Here is a 21,755-nt window from a genome sequence, read left to right as displayed (position 1 = left end):
TATTTATTTATTTACATCAAGATACAAACATTTTTTATTTATTAACAATAATTATTTCTAAAATAATTTAAATTCAACATAGTCTAAAGTACTTATTATAATAATATATTATATTGTATTTAAAAGAAAAAATACATTCAATATTGTAATGTCAAACTAGATAAAGCTAAATATAAAGATATTTTATAGAAAAGTATTCAATGAAACTACGTAAAAAATGTTTTTTTAAACTTGTTTTATGTCAAAAATGTGTTAATATTTAGTATCTTACAAATTAAAATTATTTTAAATGGATAATGCTTATTTTTTTGTTTTAAAAAACGTCCATTTTTCACATGATATAATTGCGGAGATATAGTCATTAAATTATCATATTTACACATTATATTTTTGTTGTGTATTTAAACAGTAAGCGAAATAAATATTTTATTCAGAAAAAAACCATAATACTCATTATTATGATTTCGGCAACATAAAATAGTTGTATCTAATCTGTAATCCAGAATTACAGAGACACAACGATATAGGTATATTATTTAAATATGCTTAATGTATACATTTTTTAGATGTTCATAGCTAATTCTGTAAGTCCCTAGATTTTAAGAACTATTAAATAGATTCATTAGATTCCGTCTCTGTGTATTTCAAAAGAAAATAGGTATATGATGCCATTGTTATACTGTAATAATGAAAAAATATAACATTTTTTTGGGTGTGGACATTTATAGAAACTGTGTGTAATTATTGTGATTATATAAATTACATTTTTTCATCAATTAATAGTTCATTTAATTTATTATAAGTAGTAAAATAAATATTTTACTTGATTTATTTATTTTTATAATATTATTTAGGTATGATATTATTCACAATCGAAAGTCAATATAGTTTTTTTTACACCAATAATGTGATTATAAATAAATTTGATTAGGTAAATAATTAAATATACAATGAATAAATAAGTTATATTAGAAAAATGCATTACCATTCACCATGTTAATAGTTATTCCATGTTATTGATCATGATATAGATTATACAATTTTCCTTGTTTTAAAATAGGTAATCTAAATTAAACTCATACTCTTTGAGTTATAAATAACTATTATATTATAATATATAAATTAATTTTCTGTATTCAAAAAATAAGTAGGTATGCATTTCAGTTTTAAGTTTGAACTTTGAAAGGAGAACTAAATAATAAGTACCTATGTAACACGCGTATTAAAATAACACAATTTTCATGCTAATTTATGACTAAATATTAAAGGTGGTTTGTCTTAAAATTATACAAATTCAAATATCTATGTACACTACCATAATAATTTATAACTTAAAATACATTTTACGAAATAATTTATATAGAAAATATGTGTTTTATAAATATCTTATCTTCAAGTTAAACTACATGTCTACATTATGTATAATAAAACAAGTAGGTATACTCAAAACTTTAAAAAAATAATATCTTCTATACGCTACTAAATAATACTTTATTGTTTATGAAAGTCATATTATTCATTACGAGTTCAGTGTGACAGTGATTTAATAGTATAATATTATGTACTTAATCATTAATATTAGACTATATTTATCATTTTCATAATTGTTGATCTCTACGATCGACTTTATTTTATGGAGCTAGGAGAGACGCAACAAAAATTGTTGAGGCCATTATAGCGCCAAATGAGGTCTAAATTATCCCTCTTTGAATAATAGTTAAATTTATATCAAAGGATATTTGACGTGTTAAATTAATTTTCTTGATGGTATTATTAATTTATAGTTTTTTGACACGTAATACCATTTTAATACTATTAGGTTAGAGCGACCAAACTATGATATACAATTTTGATATTACATAATTTGTCTAGTATAATATTATTAGCGTATCAAACATTAATTGTATTATTATGAATTAATCAATACATATAATAAATGTCACTTTAAACGATATTATAATAATATATAAAGTACCTAAAAATAATAAATATTTATGTAAGTAACGTTGTTATCAAAATTAAATGATGTTTCTTAATTAATTGATTTTATTTATGTTTCCAGTATATATATTTACCTTTGTTAAAAGTATAAAATGTCACAGTATGAACCTTATTTGAATTTAATAAAATGTATAAAATTATACGTAATTATACCATAGTGTGAAGAAACGAACGTGTTTTGAATTTATTTATATTATGTCGATTACCATCTCTTAGGTTAATAAATGTTATTATTTTGTTTTCAGGTTATCATATTTGTTTTAGGCAGGTTTAGATATGTTATATGTTTTTGAATATTATGATTTATGTTATAATGCCCAATCTTTAATATTGTAAATTCTAAAGAATACATACGAAGTATTTGGTTTAAACAATTAACACGGAAACATTTGGAACACACTCAAAAACATTTAAAACTAATTTTACTAAATGCTCGACCTTTTATTATATGACGCAGAATTACTAATGTGAACAAATTATTCTTGTATGACAGTAAGGTCTTAGGTTGGGACTGGGGTAAGGGCTTACCCGAGGGACGTTTCCAAAGAGCTGGTGAAACAAAAATACTATTGTATTAAAATGTCGACACAAACAATAGTCACGTAATATCGTGGTAAACGATTGAAACCATTTCAGATGTCTGCCTCTATGAGAAGATTTATTTCGTAATATTATTTCTACAACAACATAAAATACATGTCTTATTATTCATTTCCATTTCTAATTGAACCGTTATACTTTTAATTCTTCGTTCACTCATACTGTCGATTGGCTTAAGTTCGGAGCGCCCTGTTTTATTATGTTCTAAAGCGTTTTATCATCATAAAGCGCCTTTTAAAATTTAATTTAAAGTTTTTAAGTAAACGGATAGAGACATATTGTATTATAACAATATAACGTATGGTTCAGCGTGTAATTTTCTAAGAGAACATAATGTCTCCCAAAATGAGATTCCAAACGTGGGTTGACGTATATAGATAATATATCATAATATATGTGAATGTGAGAATAGTCATCGATCATATTATACTCCATTAAGTTCTAAAATAATTCTGTAAAATTGTTAATTTGTCGTTTCACAGAATAATGCATCTGTAACTGATTTAACGTGAATTGTAAACAATTTGTAATTTAAAAAAACACTAAATTAAGTGTTTAGGAAAGAGGTGAAAATAAAAGTAAGAAATAAAAATATTATGTTAATGAGTGTACTTAATAACTATTTGCCTACCTAGGTTTAGAATATTAGATAACGCTTATGATTTTTTGGACAAATTTGCGATCCACTTTAAATAGTTTCCGGCTATAGACATTTTTCACATGTCAATTATTTGTTATACCTATAGTTAGTTGTTTTAATAAAACGATGGATTGGAAAAAATATTATGATATACAATAATGATTCAAATACATTAGCTAAATACTTACCATATACTGAAATTTAATTTGTCGTATAATTGATTTCTAAATAGATCCGGTAAAGTGGTCGTAGGGCAGGGGAGGCAGAGCTCTGGGGACCGAGCCTCAGAGGGGTCGTCGTCCTGGCCGTTCATTACAGTTTATTAATAATCATTAACAAATTTTGCCATTCTAAAATGAAACAATATTATGACAATCCTCAAATAACATGAAAAACAAAAATTATTGGTGGTTAGCTTTTTGTAGGGATTGCAAAAATATCAGTGAATCATCTAATGGGAATTTCTTGAGTATCTTAGAACTGCTTGATAATAAATTATCAGTTTTGAATGAACATTTAAATACAATTTCCCATTTTCAGAACAAAGAAGAAAAAATTGCATGTGTGTGATCTCCTCATGACATTAAAAATTAATTCATTAGCCTGTGTGCTCCTGAAGTGACAAAATAATTTTAGAAAGAAAGAGAAAAAGCAAAGTGCTACTGTGTAACTGTTAACACTACACCTGATTCTGTCTGATATAACAAATATACTAATATGAAAAGTCAATATAAAGGAATTCAGGCAATTATACTTGAAGTCAGTAGTAAGGCTATTTACTCAGCTTGTACTTATCACTCCTTAACTGTATGCAAGGAGCTGTCCAGTAGCAGTTACTTTTATTTAGAGCTCTACAAAGATTATATAATATTTTTAGTTCTAGTCTTCAAATGTAGATGATGATAAATAAACTATTTTAAAACGCTAAGTTTTCAATATTATTTTAGATAGTGTTATAGGATGTAATATTGGAATTATATGATTGATCGTTAAGTTTGAATTAGCGTTTTATCTTTGTGAAAGATTTTTTGTGCTATTGTCGAGTAAAGAAATGACAATAGACCAGATTCAAGAAAAACTATTGCGTTGATAAAACGATACACAACAATTTAAGACATCTTTTAAAGACTAACTTCAAAGTTTAAAATTGATTTTAGCGAAGACACTCTCACCTCTGGATTATTTGAATGCTATCAAAACTTTAAATTCTAACATTTAGATTGGATATTCGGATATTTACTACAGTAATATTTTTTATAGCAGTAAGTGCAGAACGATCTTTCTTAATACTAAAAATACTCGATGCTATTTAACATACAAGCATGTGTCAAGACAGACTATCAAACTTAAGAATGTTAGCGGTGGCACAAGAACTAGTCAATTCAACCAACTTGAACAATGTCATCAATGAAGTTTCTGTGGAAAAAGCTAGAAAGAGAAACTTCTAACTGAATTTAATTTTTATTTTAAGGGTTGTTAAATAATTGGTATTCTATTTCATTTTTTTTCAATAAATAAAAAATAATATTCTAAACCAAATACTAACTATGTTTTTGTTATAAACATAGATATTATCATCAAACTTGATAATACTTAGCCAATTAAGTGTAAGTAAAACGGCCCGGAGTCGATCAGCCTCTGGGGCCCGAAAATGTTCTCACCAACCCTGTCTCTAAAAGCTGTTATATTGCGTACTTCAAAAGTATACTTACAAAACTGTCATGTAGTTTGAGTAAATTTGAAATTATTTGAACAAAAAATATACCTCTCCCGTTCAGTTGTCCAGAGGAAATGTCATTATACACGTCTTGCGCGTTATGTAAATTCTCCGATCCCACTTTTTGCACAACTGAATAATTATTACAACCCGTAGTTTTGTTATGTAGAATAATTCGTGTGCATAAAAAAATGTGGTATTTAATATAGAGAATATATAATGTATAATATGTGATAGGCGTCTTAAATTTATATTAAACCACTATAATACAAGTCTGGTCGGACATAATATTGTTAAGCTGTTGTACAGAATCACACGGTTAGACAAATCCATTGTTTGTATTACATTGTGCACAACGGTCAACCTACACAATTAAATGTCTAAAATTTCAAAATTTAAGTAGAGTCACGTTAATTTTGTTGTACCATATATAGATGTTTCAATTACAAAAAAAATAAATATAGATAACTACCAACAATAAAAATTTAAATGTGAAGTAAAAGTGAAACATTCTGTTTAAACAATGTTATTTTTAATAGGTACGTCCTTATTTATAACATTTTATATCTAATATATTATGTGTAATCATTTTCATTAAAACTATAGATCGTATTTTTTAAATTGGTATATTTATTTTGGAAATGTACATTTATTGTAATGTAACAAATTTTGTATATTAACCATGCAATGTAATTTTAAGTGTAATAATACAGACAGTACAATATTATAATATATTATATTTTATTGATATCAACTGGCAACTAAACTAAATATCATGTTGTATAATTATGACAAATAATATATTTAATAATGAACTATAAGTATAACAATTAAATATTTAAAAATGGTGTTTATAATATTAATATACTTATTATGGTAATATAATAATATCAAATACTTTTTACTATTATAAATAGTTAAAATTATCATAATACTACAAGGGCGTATTTAGTACATATCTTATTGTGTTAAGTATGATATCATTACGATTTACGATCTTTATCAAACGGACAATTTTTTAAATAAATTAATAATTAATGTATTATATAGAAAAAAATACGAGTGATGGGGGGGGGGAATGCTCGCTTCGCCCCTCTCAAATATGCCCTTGTAATACTAGGTATACTTAAATATTGAACTAGTTTGGATATTTCCTCAACGCGAAATTTTTATGATAGAATATATTTTGTTACTAAATATAATGTTTTTATATTTAATACGTGTATTAGTGTACATATTTTTATAAGCCCATTTCGTTAAAAAAGTTGTTAGTTACCATTTCATACGACTAAAAACGTTTTAAACATAATACCCATTCATTTATAGAAAATCAATTAACATATGATTGATATTTGTTATGTACATTTATTTTACAAAATTATTCAAACATACATATCATATTTTTACATTAAAAAAAAAAGTATTTATAGTATGGACGTTAAGTTAAATGTAGTATGAAAGTACGTTTTTTTTTATACTAAAATATTATTTTTGATTTTCTACTTCTAAAAATGTGTGTTTAACTTACGGCGATGAAATTCGAATTAAAATTTTTTAGCTTAAAAAAACTTTTAGAAATGAATTTATGATCAAGAAATGGTCTAAGTTAAAATAAAATATTTTTATGTTATATTACAAAAAGTTGAAGATATGTTCTTATATGCTGTAATAAAGACAGTTCTTTGGTTCTAACATTTTTTAGACAAAAACAATTTCGATAAAAGCTAAAATAATAATAAAAAAAATATGATTTTAAGTTTAGAAGAAAATTTTTAAAAAATATAACATAATTCAACCAGATTACACTACATACATACGAGTAGAGATACACATACATTTTTTTTTCAAGACTTATTTTAATTTAGTTAAATTTTAAAACATTCCATTTGTTATTTACATTTATTTGTATTTTATTAAATAAAAAAAGATCGAAAGTACATTTTTCGTTTTAATGTAAATAAAATTAAAATATTTAGATATCTATTTACTATATAAACCTCATTTTATCATTTCAAAATGTTTGTTAAGTACACAATTATTTAACGTGTTTACGTGTCTATAGTTAATTTATAATTTTAAAAAACATGAATATAAAGTTAATATTGATTAATCTAATGCAAATTATATTTTATAAGTAAAATAAGTAATCAAAGTATTATATCTAGTTTGAAACAACAAAGCTATGTAATATATATATTATATATAATGATTAATTTATTGTTTGTTAGTTTAGTTTTCGATTTTATATCAGTGAGATTATTTTTAAATAAATATTTCTACACATTTCTATATTTAATTAAAGTTATTATCTTTAAAATGAGTATTTTACTATAATGTAATTAAACATTTCAATATTTCATTGATTGAGTATGTAAATGTATTGTAATTTATACCCTTTTGGCCTCACAATTGAATGAGCTAATTGAGAAGTAATCTAATATGTTATATTTTTTACACTGTTATTGTTTATGAGATAAAAAATATTCCTTTGTACACGATCTGAAAAAATACCAGTATTTGAGTAGGCATTTCTAATATTTAGGAACAAATACTTATGTATTTAGTATAAATAGTATAATATTTGTTAATAAGTTTGTTTATAGTTATATTATATTACTTTTATTATTTTTGTTATGGTTAAAAATTGTAGATGGTCTAAATACAATAAATACCCAATAACATTAGTCACAAGATAGTTTGTCGTATTTATTGAAATTATTTGAATTAAACGGTACATTTATATAAACAAATCACAAATAATTAAATCGGAAGTAATTGAAAAATTGTGTAGGTACTTAATCAAAATATTCTATAAACCAGGATTGATTATTTTTTAAGATAATGTTAAACTGCACAATAATATGTCGAATCAAAGATGAATATAATATTATTATCCTTATTATCCTAAACACCGTTATAAGAAATACGATATTTTTCAAGTCAACAATAAGAACAATTTGTCCACAGATATGTGGAAATTATAACTATAAAAAAATGATAACACATTTGTGCATAGTAATTTGTGCAATGATTGAGTTAGATATTTGATAATACTATGACCATAGCCATTATAATATAAAGTATTTACCAATCCCATTTTTACTTTAATCCTTTTCACCAAATAAATGAAAAAACTTTGATTTTTTTTTAAATCAAATATTACGCTCTCTTAGGAATTTTATTAATAATATATTGTTTAATCGTGTTGCTGAAAGATCAAAATGGTCTTAATTCTTTGATAGCTGAACATTTTTTTTAAAATAAATAGCATAAGCATATATTAAAGTAAATTTGAATTGAATGTGTACAATATATTTTGTAGTTTTTGATTAACTTTAATATTATAAAATCAAACGTTTGTTTTTGATTTAAAACGGTTAAAAATGTTTTTCAATAAACATATTGTGAGATAGGTTCCTACGTAATATACCTAAAAATCTATATGTTCTAACAAAAAAGAAAAAAAAAGAAGTAATAATAAATAAATAATGTTGTTTGACATAAATTGATTGCTTTAAGGAAAATTAATTGCACGTAATAATCCCTTCATCTGTTCTCGCTTCGAACAACAAAAAAAAAAAAAATACAAAATCGAATGACAAATAACTTACATTGTGCCAATTGTTAATATCCCATAAAGATAATTAAAAAAAAAAAAAAAAACATTTTATATGAAAAGGGTTTGTACAGCAATTTATCTTACTAGAAAAAAAATAATAATCAACGATTTTTTTGATCGTGTTTGATTATTTTTAATTTACTTAATATTGTGATATTATAAAATTACATTTAACACACTGCTATAAAACGAAAAACAAACAAAATAAACGTAATCATTGCATTATCGGTAGCTTGAAAAATAAATTGATTACATAAGTACTCGTTTAAAGAGTCAATGAATTGATTCAAATTTAAATTAATTTATTATTAAAACGTATTTTTATTGGTGCAGTTTTCGAAGCGATTAACCGAGTTTAGGACAAAACTCTCGGATGAAGTGAATTAATACACAATTAAAATAAAGATCAAAATATTATTGCACGCAAATCGTATATGGTGCACTGGTAGTTCAAGCGATATCAGGTGCGGATCTAGAATATATTTACGGGGGGGGGAAGCAATACCATGTACATATCGTATTTTATCGGCTGCCAAAAACAGACATATTGGACTTTACCTGTGTGGCAGAGTCTACGGGGGGGGGGCATGGCCCCTTCGCCCCCTCGGATCCGCGCCTGAGCGATATCGACATTTCATTTCTACGTATATACTGCTGGGAATGGGACTTTTTTGAACGCTCAAAAATTCTGATTATAAGGTTTGTGCGTATCAGCCATTTGATTTCGAAAACTTTCATTACTATATGTCGTATATTGTGTAGTAGGTACGAACTGTGCTGCAATGCTGCAGGAATTACCTTCTCTTATATGCCCTCCCCAATTCATTCCGCACTAATAGTATAATAGGTAATATTATTGTGTATAATATATTAATATTTTGTGTACAACGACTGTAAGTGGGTATTTGGTTTTTTGGTTTTTTGGTTTTTTTTTGTATGGATACCTATAGGTATATGTTGGCCGGTTATCGTTATTATATACGAGTAGGGTATTAATATAATAATTGTCCGACGAGTGGTTTTTAAATTGGCTTGTGCGCGTGCACACGATAACATCAGATTATATTATTATAATAATATTATGCGTTCGCGATGAATTTACAAAAGCGATTCGTTGGTACACGTCCTGGGTCCGTTGACCAACGAGTAACGGGAGCTGCCGCCGGCCCCGTGTTTACGGTTTATCTGCACCGAGCCTCTGATGAACAGCTCTTTGAACGTTTCCCGGAACTGCCTGGACATGCCGCAATAGATGGCGAAGTTGATCGGGTAGCTGACGATTATGAAGAAATTGGTAAACAACACCAGCAGGTTGGCCACCGAATAGTCGAGTATTTCTTTGATGCTGCTCGATATTATGTGCAGCACCTATAATATACGGAGAACACAAAATCAAACGATAATATCGTATTATATTGTAAAGTACCTACCACGCATAATATTGCATACGGTATCGCCGCATATATTATTATATCTATAATGTTAAGTATTTTAATATTGATTTAAACGGCGGTATAGGTACACGCGCTGGAGATTTCGACAGATCGCGAAAACCCATTTTCACTTTTCACCGCCCGCGAAAACGCTATATGATTTATTGTACACGGGAAATAATATTATTATCGAGACTTGTTACATCTGATCGCACGAATTTATACAGTTTATTATACCGACTCTACCGGTGCAGAATTATTTAGATTGCGGTTTTAGCTAAACGTCATATTTAGAACACATATTATACATATAGATTATTGTTGAATCTATAGGATTTTGGTCGGTTATAATATGTTGTAAGAAAGAAATGGTCTTACATAATTAACATATTATTTTAATAATAAAAAAATCCGCACAAGTACCCATCACCCGTTCTCAGTAGATGCCGGAATAAGACTTTGTTGTATAATATATTCTATCAAATAAAAAGTGATATTAATAAATAAAAATAAGAACCGTGATCGAGTTCCCAGTAAGTACGTAACTTTAAAAAGTACGGTTCGTGTCAAAAAAAAAAACAGAAAAAAACCAAAGTACGGATTATTGATTTACTTTGGTGAAAAGTAGGTACTTAACAGACACGTGTTGATACTTGCAAGTAGTAGTTAGGTGAACAAGAATTATTATGAATTGGAAAATTAATGTAAATTTGTATTGAAATAATAAAATTAGAGTAACAAGACTTTTTTAAAAATTGTATTTAGCAAAGTTATAAGGCATACGTACTATTTACCATTGTTCATTGTTTTATTTTATTTAAGGTATTCAGAATAGTATGGTTGCAAGTGTAATTGTACCGTTATTAACTCTTAAGTTTATGGATTCGATGATAAATGTTTAGTATTATACCTATAGAGAATTGCATCGTTGTTTTATTGATTTTAAGTATATAGTTTTATATTATTTATTACACATACCACAACCACTAAAAATTTCTCACGCCGACTTCCGAGATGAGTAAATCGAACTGCCAAACACGCTCGATTTTCATCACATCCGGTTGTTATTATTATTATAATTTTTAGTTCAGAAACTATTTTCTAGTTTGAATAAATTCTTTTGAAAAGCTTCTTGGGTTAAATTTAAAAAGTTTTAATATAATATACTGAACTTAACATTTTTGATATTATTATGTTTTTAGAAAGATAGGATATCCATATATAAACATTCAATATTATAAATTTATAACTGACGTTTACCGGAAGAAGGTAATTTTTTCAATAGTGCTAATAACAAACCGGAAAGTATTCGATTACAAAAACGAAAAATGCTTTGAAACATTGTAATATGTTTAGCTTTATTTTATTTTCACTCAATACATTTTTATAGATTGAACAACAATTTGATTTACATAATGATTATGACGGGAAATGTTTACAGTTAAAGTTAAATGATGGTATAATATTTTTTTCTAGTAACTTCAGTACTTCAGTAAGCTTAATTGTATACTGATAATACAGTCTAATTTATATTTATTGAATTTTAATAGTTACTTATCTCGAATAAATAATACTATTCCCCTTGTAATTTTCAATTTAAATCCAAGCAATATGTAATCTCATAAAAATCCCAAATACACTGCATATAATTATACATTGTAGGTATATACTTTACAACCAATTGCTTAGGAAGTCTTCAATATTTACTTTGACTATTCCACCTCGATTTCCGTTCTATAATTTTTGTTCTTGTTTAATACATGACACGAGTATTTATCAATAAACATATCATGTATAAAGCGTGGTCTATAGCAATAATCTAGTACATATTATAATATAATGTAAAGATAAAAAATACTCTTTATAATATTATATCTATGTAGATACAAATAAAAATACATTTTAAAGAAACAAATAAATTCAAAAAAGTATCTTTATACCTATGTAGTCACAGTTATACACATTTAGTTATTTAAATTCTTTAAATTCAAGTAAATAAAACGTTTAAAAATATTAAAATAACAATATAAAAACAAAATAAATATAACCAATAAAGATTTAAATATATTTTAATAAAATGTATTAATTAAAACTAACGTTATTCAGTTTGCAGCTAATATAATAATATATAAATTGAATTCATGTGTTCTATACATTTATAGTTTACGAATAATGTAATAAAAATATCGGTCTTTTAACTATAGAGTTTAGTATGAAATTGTATTGACAAAAGATTAAGATCATCAAAAAAATAAGTTTTTACATCCATGGAATATTATTAAATAAAAACACTAACTATTTTAAAAGTTTAAGATTTTTGTCTATAGAAATATTAAGTTATAGATTTTCTAAAAGTTTATAATAATTTTAGCCTGATATATAGCTATTTATTACAGTGTGTGATTTTTCCCTTTTCTATATTTTTATTAATTGTATTATTGTGTTGGGACGTCTCAAATGTGCCAAAGTACATAATTTCTAAGAGGACATACTCAGCTAGATAGGAGAACAATATTAATTTAAAGTAATGCAATAATATTATGTATAGTATTATTTTTTATTACACGTATCTTTATTAAGTATAATACACATATTTATTTTATAGCCAATTTGCTTTGGTAAAATACCTGCAGATACTTATAACTTGTTTTGGGTTGGTTTAATGATTATAAAAATTACAAAATATGTTTAAACACATTTGATTATACTTTTTATGAATTTATTGATAAATAATAAACGGAAAATTAACAATTTTTGTCTATTAATATACGTTTATTGGGTTATTGTTACACAATGCATTGTTTTTAAAATTTAAATCTTGACGACTTTACAATATAAAGTATGTGTTATCATTATTATATTAAACAAATTAACAAACATATTACTTATTATCTTACGACGATGTGATTTAAAATTTCTACTAAAATAGTTACTTATAATGTACGTAAAATTCATAGTAGGGACTTTATAATCTTTTTTTTTAATAAATTGTTATCACCATTGTGATAAATGAACGACTGTTCTAGAGGCGTGGGGACATTGTATCGAATCATCGAGTTATGAAATAATGTGATTTATTGGAAGTCATTGAAACCAGATTGAACCGAATAAATTGACTATGGTACCTATACATTATGAATGAACTAATCATTGATGGTTATCCAAAGTGAAATAAAAATATGTTGCGTAAAGGCGAAGGCAGTAGGTATTTACTTAGATATTTGATACCTATTTGATACTTGATACCCATATATCATTATAAAATAGTAAATTGATATTTATAGTTGATACATTGTCTATTTTCTTGTATCAAGGTCGATATGATGCATTAGTACATAAATATGAGATTTTGTAATTATTAAATTATCTTTTGAACGTAAATAATATAATATTTATTTTTAAAATTAATAAACTATATTATTTTTTTAAGCCTTTAAGATAATCGAATTGTGTCGTATGGATTGACATGTTTAGATTAAAAATCGGATATAAGCGATAACATATATTATGATAGTAGTTTATATAAATAATAAAAATTAAATAAATATAAAAATCGTCAAAAAAACATAAACCAAATTTTTTCGATATTTTCCGATGTTAATAACTATATAATTTTGATTTATTACTTCTCTCCAAATATCAAGAGTTCCGACAAGAATTTTTTTTTTTGTCTTCTATGCCACAATTTGGCCATTTTTTTTAATAGCTTTTATATTTTATAGGACGTATTCCTCTTATACATTACAATAAAATAATCGAATTGTGGTGAGTTATTTTTTAGTATCTGTGTTTAGTTAAAATCAGCGAAACAAAGTAATTTAAGTGAGTAAGAATAATTATTTTAAGGCGAAATAAGTATTTTTTGAGTATATTAAATCATATTCTTCAATTTTATTTGAATAAAAAAAAAATCAATTGACCATAATATATTACTTCGTTATGGATAATAAAGTACCTGTTAGTTATTAAATTATATAATAGCTGATTTATTTATTTTGATTTAATTTCTAAGAACTCATTTGTTTTTTCCAAGATAAAAAATAATTTTGAATATCAATCGGTTAATAAAAAAATGATTGACCAATGATACTTAGATAGAAATATTATTAAGTTAATATATAAAATAAAATACATGAAAATATGTCAAAATTATTATAGTTTTTTATGTAAAATGTTGTAATCATTAAGGTAACCTATTCAACTAATGGATTATTTATGTATTTCAGTGATGAGTAAACTATATTTGTAACTTCCAAAAATGAATATATGTAGGTAGATAGGTTTTATATTACCAACGAGCCAATGAAAAGAAAGATCAATACATTTTTATATTACAATTTTTATTACTTGTAAATGGAAAATAATAGTGAAAATTGTAATTGTGTTTTCTATATACAAAAGTAAAAATTTCCCGTTAATACTATTAATAAAAATGTTTGCATAATTAATTACGTTATGCGTAGTACATAAAAATAAAATAAAAATTTAGCATATTATGTATTATAATAGTAGTTATTTAGTAACTACGTATCAATGGATAAAATAATTAAAACTAGGATTATTGTATATACAATGAAAAATAGTAAAATATACATTTTATTTTTAAAAATATGCAAATAAAAAATATTTTAAGTTGTATCAAAATTATTTAATAGTTTTTATTTAAAAAATTTGATCACAGATAATATTATAATAAATTATTTTTGTTTTATCAGATATGGAAACTTAATTAGAAAATTATTCAACAATTTATCTGTCTTATTAAATATTTTTTGAACTTTGAATATTCTTCAAAAGAAGTAATTTATATTAAAATTAATATTACTAAAATTCCATACATACAGTTTCATAAATAGGTAAACGCCAAACACATGTCATGTAAAACCTTAAATTTTCTCAGAATAACCGACTATAAATTAAATTGTTATTAAATTCGATAAATACTATTTTATGCTTATTTCTTTAAATAAATTCTAAAAAACCCTAAGTATACAATTATATGCATTTTGATTAATGGAAAAATTTGTGAGAAAAAAATGTTCCATTAGATTATATTTAAATTAAATCGTGCGGACATAATTGACAAATGTTAAATTTAGACAAGATAAAAATATGCTAATTAACAGAAATCTTAGCCGTAGATATTATATGAATATATATTATAATGTATAACTTATTTTATAGTATCTCATTACCTACATGGTTTATTTCAATGTTTAAACGACCACATTTTTTCTCAATCAAAATATTTTTTTTTGTATACTTTCCGCAATAGTTTTGGTGGACATAATGTTATAATGGTATATAATTTTAACTAACATATTTTAGATAGGAATATTTTGAGGAAATAAAAAAAAAAATAAATAAACGTTGGTTACAGCTAAATAATCGGAGCGAATACAAATGATACACTGCCGGGCGTTCGTATCGTTTCGTTCATCGTGACCCAAGGCAGTGTTATATTACTGTTATACATTTAGAACCGATATGAAGTTCAAAATTTATTGTATAAACGTGTCTGTGGCAAAATAAATAAAAAAAAAACCACTCTGTTGTATAGGGGGTTCCGAGTGAACCTCGTTATTGAGTAGGTAACTGTAATGGTTGTGTTAAATTTGAATTCAATGATATACTCGTATTATTGCATACGGATAACGATTGTAAATGGAGATGACGTGTCAGTTTATATTTCCAAGGATATTTTATATTTTATGATTTATTTATACCACCATTTTTGATTTAATTGTCTATATTCTATTACTAGTTCGATCGGTCGAACTATTTTTTTTTCAAAAATATCGTATAATAATCTATATCATAATAATATTATATTACAATATTTTATCATATTTGATTGTTGACTCAAGTGAATATCGACTTACTATTATAATACGGTGTACATACGTAAGCTCGTGATATAAATAACTTAATATTATTAGTTTAAATATTTTGGAAATATATGTCTATGTCTATAAAAAATAGTAATTATACGTAGGTAATGATCTCTATATGATTAATATTTATGAATTATGACAGAATAGATTAACTCGATAAATGAAAAATATTTATTTCTCATTTAAATATCCAATTTTGTCAAATTTTGAACTCCGAAGGTCGTAAAAAAACTATGCATTTATTGTATTTTTGATTGCGATGAACTTATGACTTAAGAGGAACCTTGTTGTATCTTTTTTTTTTAAGATTAATTTTAAAATCAAAAATTTTTAAATACAAATTTATTTGTAAAATATTTTCACGGCTTTGTAAAAATTTGAACTTTAAACGCTTATAAAAACAGTAAAATTCTGGTTTTGAGTACAAATATTCCCGTAATTGTTTGTTTGTTTTTCAATTATTCTGAAATGTATCTTCTGTGAGTTTTTTCCTAAATATCGAATTCGTTACCAGAAACAATCATTAAAGTTGAATACGTATGGTTGCATTTTTACTGATCCAAAACGCACATACGCACATCGATGTAAAACAATACATTCATCATTCAGCTCAGAATATAAAATGAAACTCACTAATATTAATTAATCTACACACTAAACTGATGATATTAGAACGAGTTGTGGTAAAACTAGAACACGGTTATAAATAAATTTAATTTATTCATTTTAATTTTTAAATGATTATAATTGTGGTCTTAATACATAATTGTACTGCAAATATGATAAAAGCCAAAGGGATTAAGTTTTATAGCTTCTGAATGAATTGAGGTTAGCTTAGTGGTTTTTATAAGATTAATGTGTTTAAATATAATACAATGTTTGGCATTTTATTGACACTGGAATATTACAATTATTAATGCAAAAAAACTTTTAAAAGATATCCTTAAAAAAACTATTAGGTATAAATTTATTTGAAAATTTGCCATTTTATAATAATAATATGTACTTTTATATAACTATAGAAATTGACATAATTTTAAGAAAGATTGTGGGAAATCATTTAAATTAGGTATATATATATCTACCATTTTTAAAATTGTTAGTTTATTTAAAATATAAGTGTAATCTATACATATTATATAATTATATAAGTGTATTTAATGTGGACCAACAATTAATTATTGTTTGTTCATATGCTTTAATATTTTGATTTTTTTGTTTGTGTTAGATGTGATAAATTGGAGTGATGAAACTAGTGTACACACAGTCAACCGAACTGAAATTTACGACTATCGATGCCGTCCACTAAAATGTGGAGTTACAAGTTTAGGCAATTTTTAAGATTTACCTAACTTAAAACGATATAGCGATGGCAATAATAGTCTTTCAATAGTAATCGATTAGGTACATCGTGGATACTATCGTAATATAATAATATCAATATCATAGATTAATAATAATGTAAGATAAGTAGTCAATTTTTTTATTTCATAGTTGTTAAGATAGATAATAATAATAATAATAATAATATAAATCTATATAAATACGTAGATAATAATAAAAGGTTGTGAAAAAATTGAAGAAATAAAATAATGATCATCTCTGCAGTGGCCGACTGATTGCATAATATGCTTTTTATTTTATATAATTGAAATAGTAGCGAACCCTATTCGTTACTATTTTATTCGAAAACTGAATGCGATAAATTTTGGAAAGCATTAGCCTTGAATCTTGATTGCTATTTTTTTGAACACTGAATACATCAAACATTTTTATGATGTCTAACCAGTTATAATTGTAAAAATAAAACCAATGTTGGATGTCAAAGTAAAATCACTATAAAATCAAATAAATATCTTTGAGCAATGGATCGTAAAAAAAGAAACTGCAGTTTTAAAGAATATTATTCAGATAAATGACATTTTTTTTTTAAATATCTCGTACAATTTAAATCAGTTATATTTGAGATTGAAATTATATTGGTATTCAATTATTTCGATACGTCATCTTATATTAAACGCTGTCATTATAATTTATTTTATTCTAACGAAATTATTTCTTTTACGAACCACTAAACCTACATTTATTAATAAAATGTTTGAAGGAAAATATATGTATATGACGATATGATCAACTATCATACATTTTTACATTTCAAGCGTGAAATCAAAGCAGCAAAACTTTTTTTTTTTAAATATTAAAATTATTATTTTAATACATTACCATCGACTTTCAATAAAATGTGTCAGACAAATAATTAAAAATGTATGAACCTTAAAAGTCATTATGTAAATTTACTCACCGTCACTACAGCCAATGGAATTTCAGTCATTAAGAAAACCGTCACAACGACAATGAGCATCAATGTTGTGCAATTAGAATCTCTAAGACGTTTGCATTCGTTCTTCCTGTTCTCTTTGAATAATTTGTCTCTTTTTAATTGTGCATCTCTCATAGCTCTGAAACAGTAATGATAAACAGTATTATTGCGTGATAGATTATTACAGGAGATGTACCTCCATCGTATCGGATAAAATGAATTATTTTACTGTAGTATGTTTTAAAATTAAAATAGTATAAAAGATGGTTATTTTTCACAAATACATATAATGAGTTATATAAAAATAGGAAAACAGTGTTTTGGAATTTTCGTATACGACAAAGTAAATTAACTGTACTACGTTTAACTATAATTAATGTGTATAATTTCTATGAAAAACGAATTAATATTAAATAAAATAATTATTATTCAAAAATTCAAAATACAAAAAATAACGAAGAACTATGTATTTATAGAAACCAAGATAACATTTAAAACAATATAAGCTATGTTTATTTTTTGACGAGAGTTAAATTATAAAATTAATTAGGTATTTTATAGTACGTTGTACTCTACTGACTATTATTAAAGGTGGACCACAGGTGATTTGGTTTTATAGATTTGTGTTATTACATTAAATTAGAAACATATTATCATAATCGTATTAAAAACAACATTTTGAGTAGGGCTTATAATTCAGTTGGTATAATGTTTACGTAGTATTTCTAATTTATATTTCCTGTATAACATACTATCTGTAGTTTATATTGACAAATGAAAAATAACATCCATAACTCATAAATACTATTTATATAGACAGTAATATGATACAACATTACAGTTATATTAAATAATGATAACTATTAATGTCAATTTAAAAAGAAATGTGATAAATTCATTATTGTTTAACAATGTTTTTATTTAATTTTATCATAATTATATTTTTCTGTAAAACTATTTTTAGATAAAAAAAAGTATTGTTTCATATAGTGTGTTCAAAAACTACAAATTGGACTTTACTACATAAAGATAATTCTATGATTTTTTCATTAAGTTTTTTCAAATAATAATGAATAATCACGAATTATCAACATTTTTAATGAAATAAAGACAAGTAATAGTTTTAAAGATATGTTTTTTCAAGTCCTATCAACTAAATATTTTAATGAACATTTTTTTGATTGCTTTTAAATTGAATAATACTGTATATTATATGACCCCAAGTCAAGATGATTGTAATTATACGAGCTAACTTCTTTTATCTTAGCGTTTAATTTTATATTATAATATTTTCGGTAAAAATATATTTGAGCTTTATTTATTTTTATTTTACATTTTTATTTATTTTTCAAGAAGATTTTATGTATTGTATATCACAATATCCAAAGGTAAAAAAAATAAAATATGGTAAAACGTATTGTTTTAATAATTATTAATCATAATCATTTTAAATTGATAATATTACAAATCTATTAAATCTATTTTTTTTAATTTTTACACTCCACTATGAACAGTTTTTGTTGGTAGTTACTAGTTTCTATAAAAAGGAATTACGATTTGAAATTAGATTTATCATTATCGGAAAATCTATGACTTTATTTCAACGTAAATATTTACGCGATTTTTACGCAGTTATTTGTGTCAGACGTCAGTTGTACTTAGTTAAGTAGGTACTTAATTGATTCTCGTTCTAAAGTTAGTAAGTTCTCATACGTATTAAAATTGTTTTTAATACTTTTCAACAAAATGAATATGACTTTTAAAAAAAATCTTTATTGGTTTAACTTCTTTTCTACATAAACTTTAAACCATGTCAAAATCAATCATATTTCACTGACAGTCTTTTTATTCATATTATTATGTAGTGAATAATTTATAATACTTTTGCAACTGTTGATGATTTTAATTCAATAAAAATACAAAAAGCAGACTCTCAACACAACGATTACTTATTATTATTTTTGGCGTATTTAAGTGTACATTTACGGAGGAATGATTTTCAGTTTGAATTTTTTTTTGATAAGAGAGGTTGAACTAAAAGTGCTTTACATAAGAAAAAAATCTATAACTAAATATATATAAATATTATATATACTTAATATATAAAATATATTGTGAATAATCTATTTGGTAAAAATTTATTTTAAATAACTACCTACTATTTTATTTTATTTGAACTTATTTTGGAAAAAAAAATGTAGACATATATTTATTATCATAGATTAATAAATAATAAACATAGGTACTACAATAAAAGTTCAAAAATGTGATGATGATAATGGTTATAGTGTAATAAATATTTTATTAATGAATAAAATTGTTACAATGTAATCATAATACTGTTGTAACTGTTGTAGATTATTATCTATAGGTATTACCCCGGTGAAAATAGAGTATTTGGTACTTATAGTATTTAATTAGTATTTAGTAATAAGCATTATACACAATAGTATGATTAAAGTCTAAGGAGTGATTGTCCCATCACTTTTTTAAAATTTTCCAATTGCTATGGGCTGTTATTAATATACATATATCTTTATACATTATATAATTTATAAATATTATGAGATATGATTGGTCCCGATAATATTAACTATACTGTTAGGCAGTGGTTCTCAGCCTTTTTTTATTTACTGTAAACTTGGGTGTTTTATAAATTCCCGAAAAACCTTACATATTGTTTTAGGTATGATTCAATAATTTTGTGGTACATTATGGACACATAGGTTGAGAGCCAGAGAGCCACTTTTATATAAGGTTATTTAAAAAAAAAAAATACAACAGTTTGATAAAACAACACATGTGCCATAAAGTATTTAAATTTTAGACTGTATAACTTTCTGTATTATTTTAATTTTAAACTCTTCCAAAACGTCAACAATATAATTCTCAAACAAATCTATATAATGTTGTGTACATAACAATTGCAAAGTCAGAATAAATAAATAAACTGGTCAAATAATATTAAATATTTAAATACTAAGGTGTTTAGATTTTAGATAAACATAAATTTAAATTTCTCAAATCCCATTCAAACAATTACGAACAATGCTAAAAATATAAATGTTTACTATATCCGCTGCTCAACTTCATAAGATTATTTTTCGTACAAACTAAAATATACCTTTACAAAATAATATATGTAATATACAAATATACTAATATGTATTAAATACTCGTATATCAGAATACTATATACTTTTCTTTATATGGCTCTAATATTGTGGCATTAAATATCTTAAACACAACTAGGAGAGAACTAAAATCAATACAAACAAAGGTATCAGGATTTTTTTTAGAAAGCAACTGGTTCGTCAGATATTTCATAATTCAGAATTCAACAAATATTCTATCTCACTATATGGAGAAATGTCAAAATTACACTTATTCAAAAAAAAAAAAATAATAATAATATATACATTTGTAATATAAAATAACTTAAACTTTTGAGAGTACTAAAAATATTAACCAAATAACAACTATACATCATCATGATTCATATTTATACCAATTATAATATTATACAATCTG

At 24.5% G+C, this 21,755-nt stretch overlaps 1 protein-coding gene across 2 annotated transcripts in view; it reads right to left on the bottom strand.

Moving 5' to 3' along the window:
- Positions 1 to 5,682: 5,682 nt before the first annotated feature.
- LOC132926417 (sex peptide receptor) overlaps positions 5,683 to 21,755 on the bottom strand; it is a 222,115-nt gene continuing 206,042 nt past the window's right edge. For both annotated transcript variants that reach the window (XM_060990772.1, XM_060990773.1), the window contains 2 exons: positions 18,207 to 18,363; positions 5,683 to 9,945 (listed from right to left, as the gene is read on the bottom strand). In XM_060990772.1, the coding sequence (XP_060846755.1) occupies positions 9,676 to 9,945; positions 18,207 to 18,363 (427 nt within the window). In that variant the 3' untranslated portion in view covers positions 5,683 to 9,675. The remainder of the gene's footprint in view (positions 9,946 to 18,206; positions 18,364 to 21,755) is intronic.

Source organism: Rhopalosiphum padi, chromosome 3 (genome assembly GCF_020882245.1).
Source record: "Rhopalosiphum padi isolate XX-2018 chromosome 3, ASM2088224v1, whole genome shotgun sequence".
NCBI classification, from domain to species: domain Eukaryota; kingdom Metazoa; phylum Arthropoda; class Insecta; order Hemiptera; family Aphididae; genus Rhopalosiphum; species Rhopalosiphum padi.
Note: the sequence above shows the minus strand (reverse complement) of the source record. Positions and strands in the feature narration are given on the sequence as shown.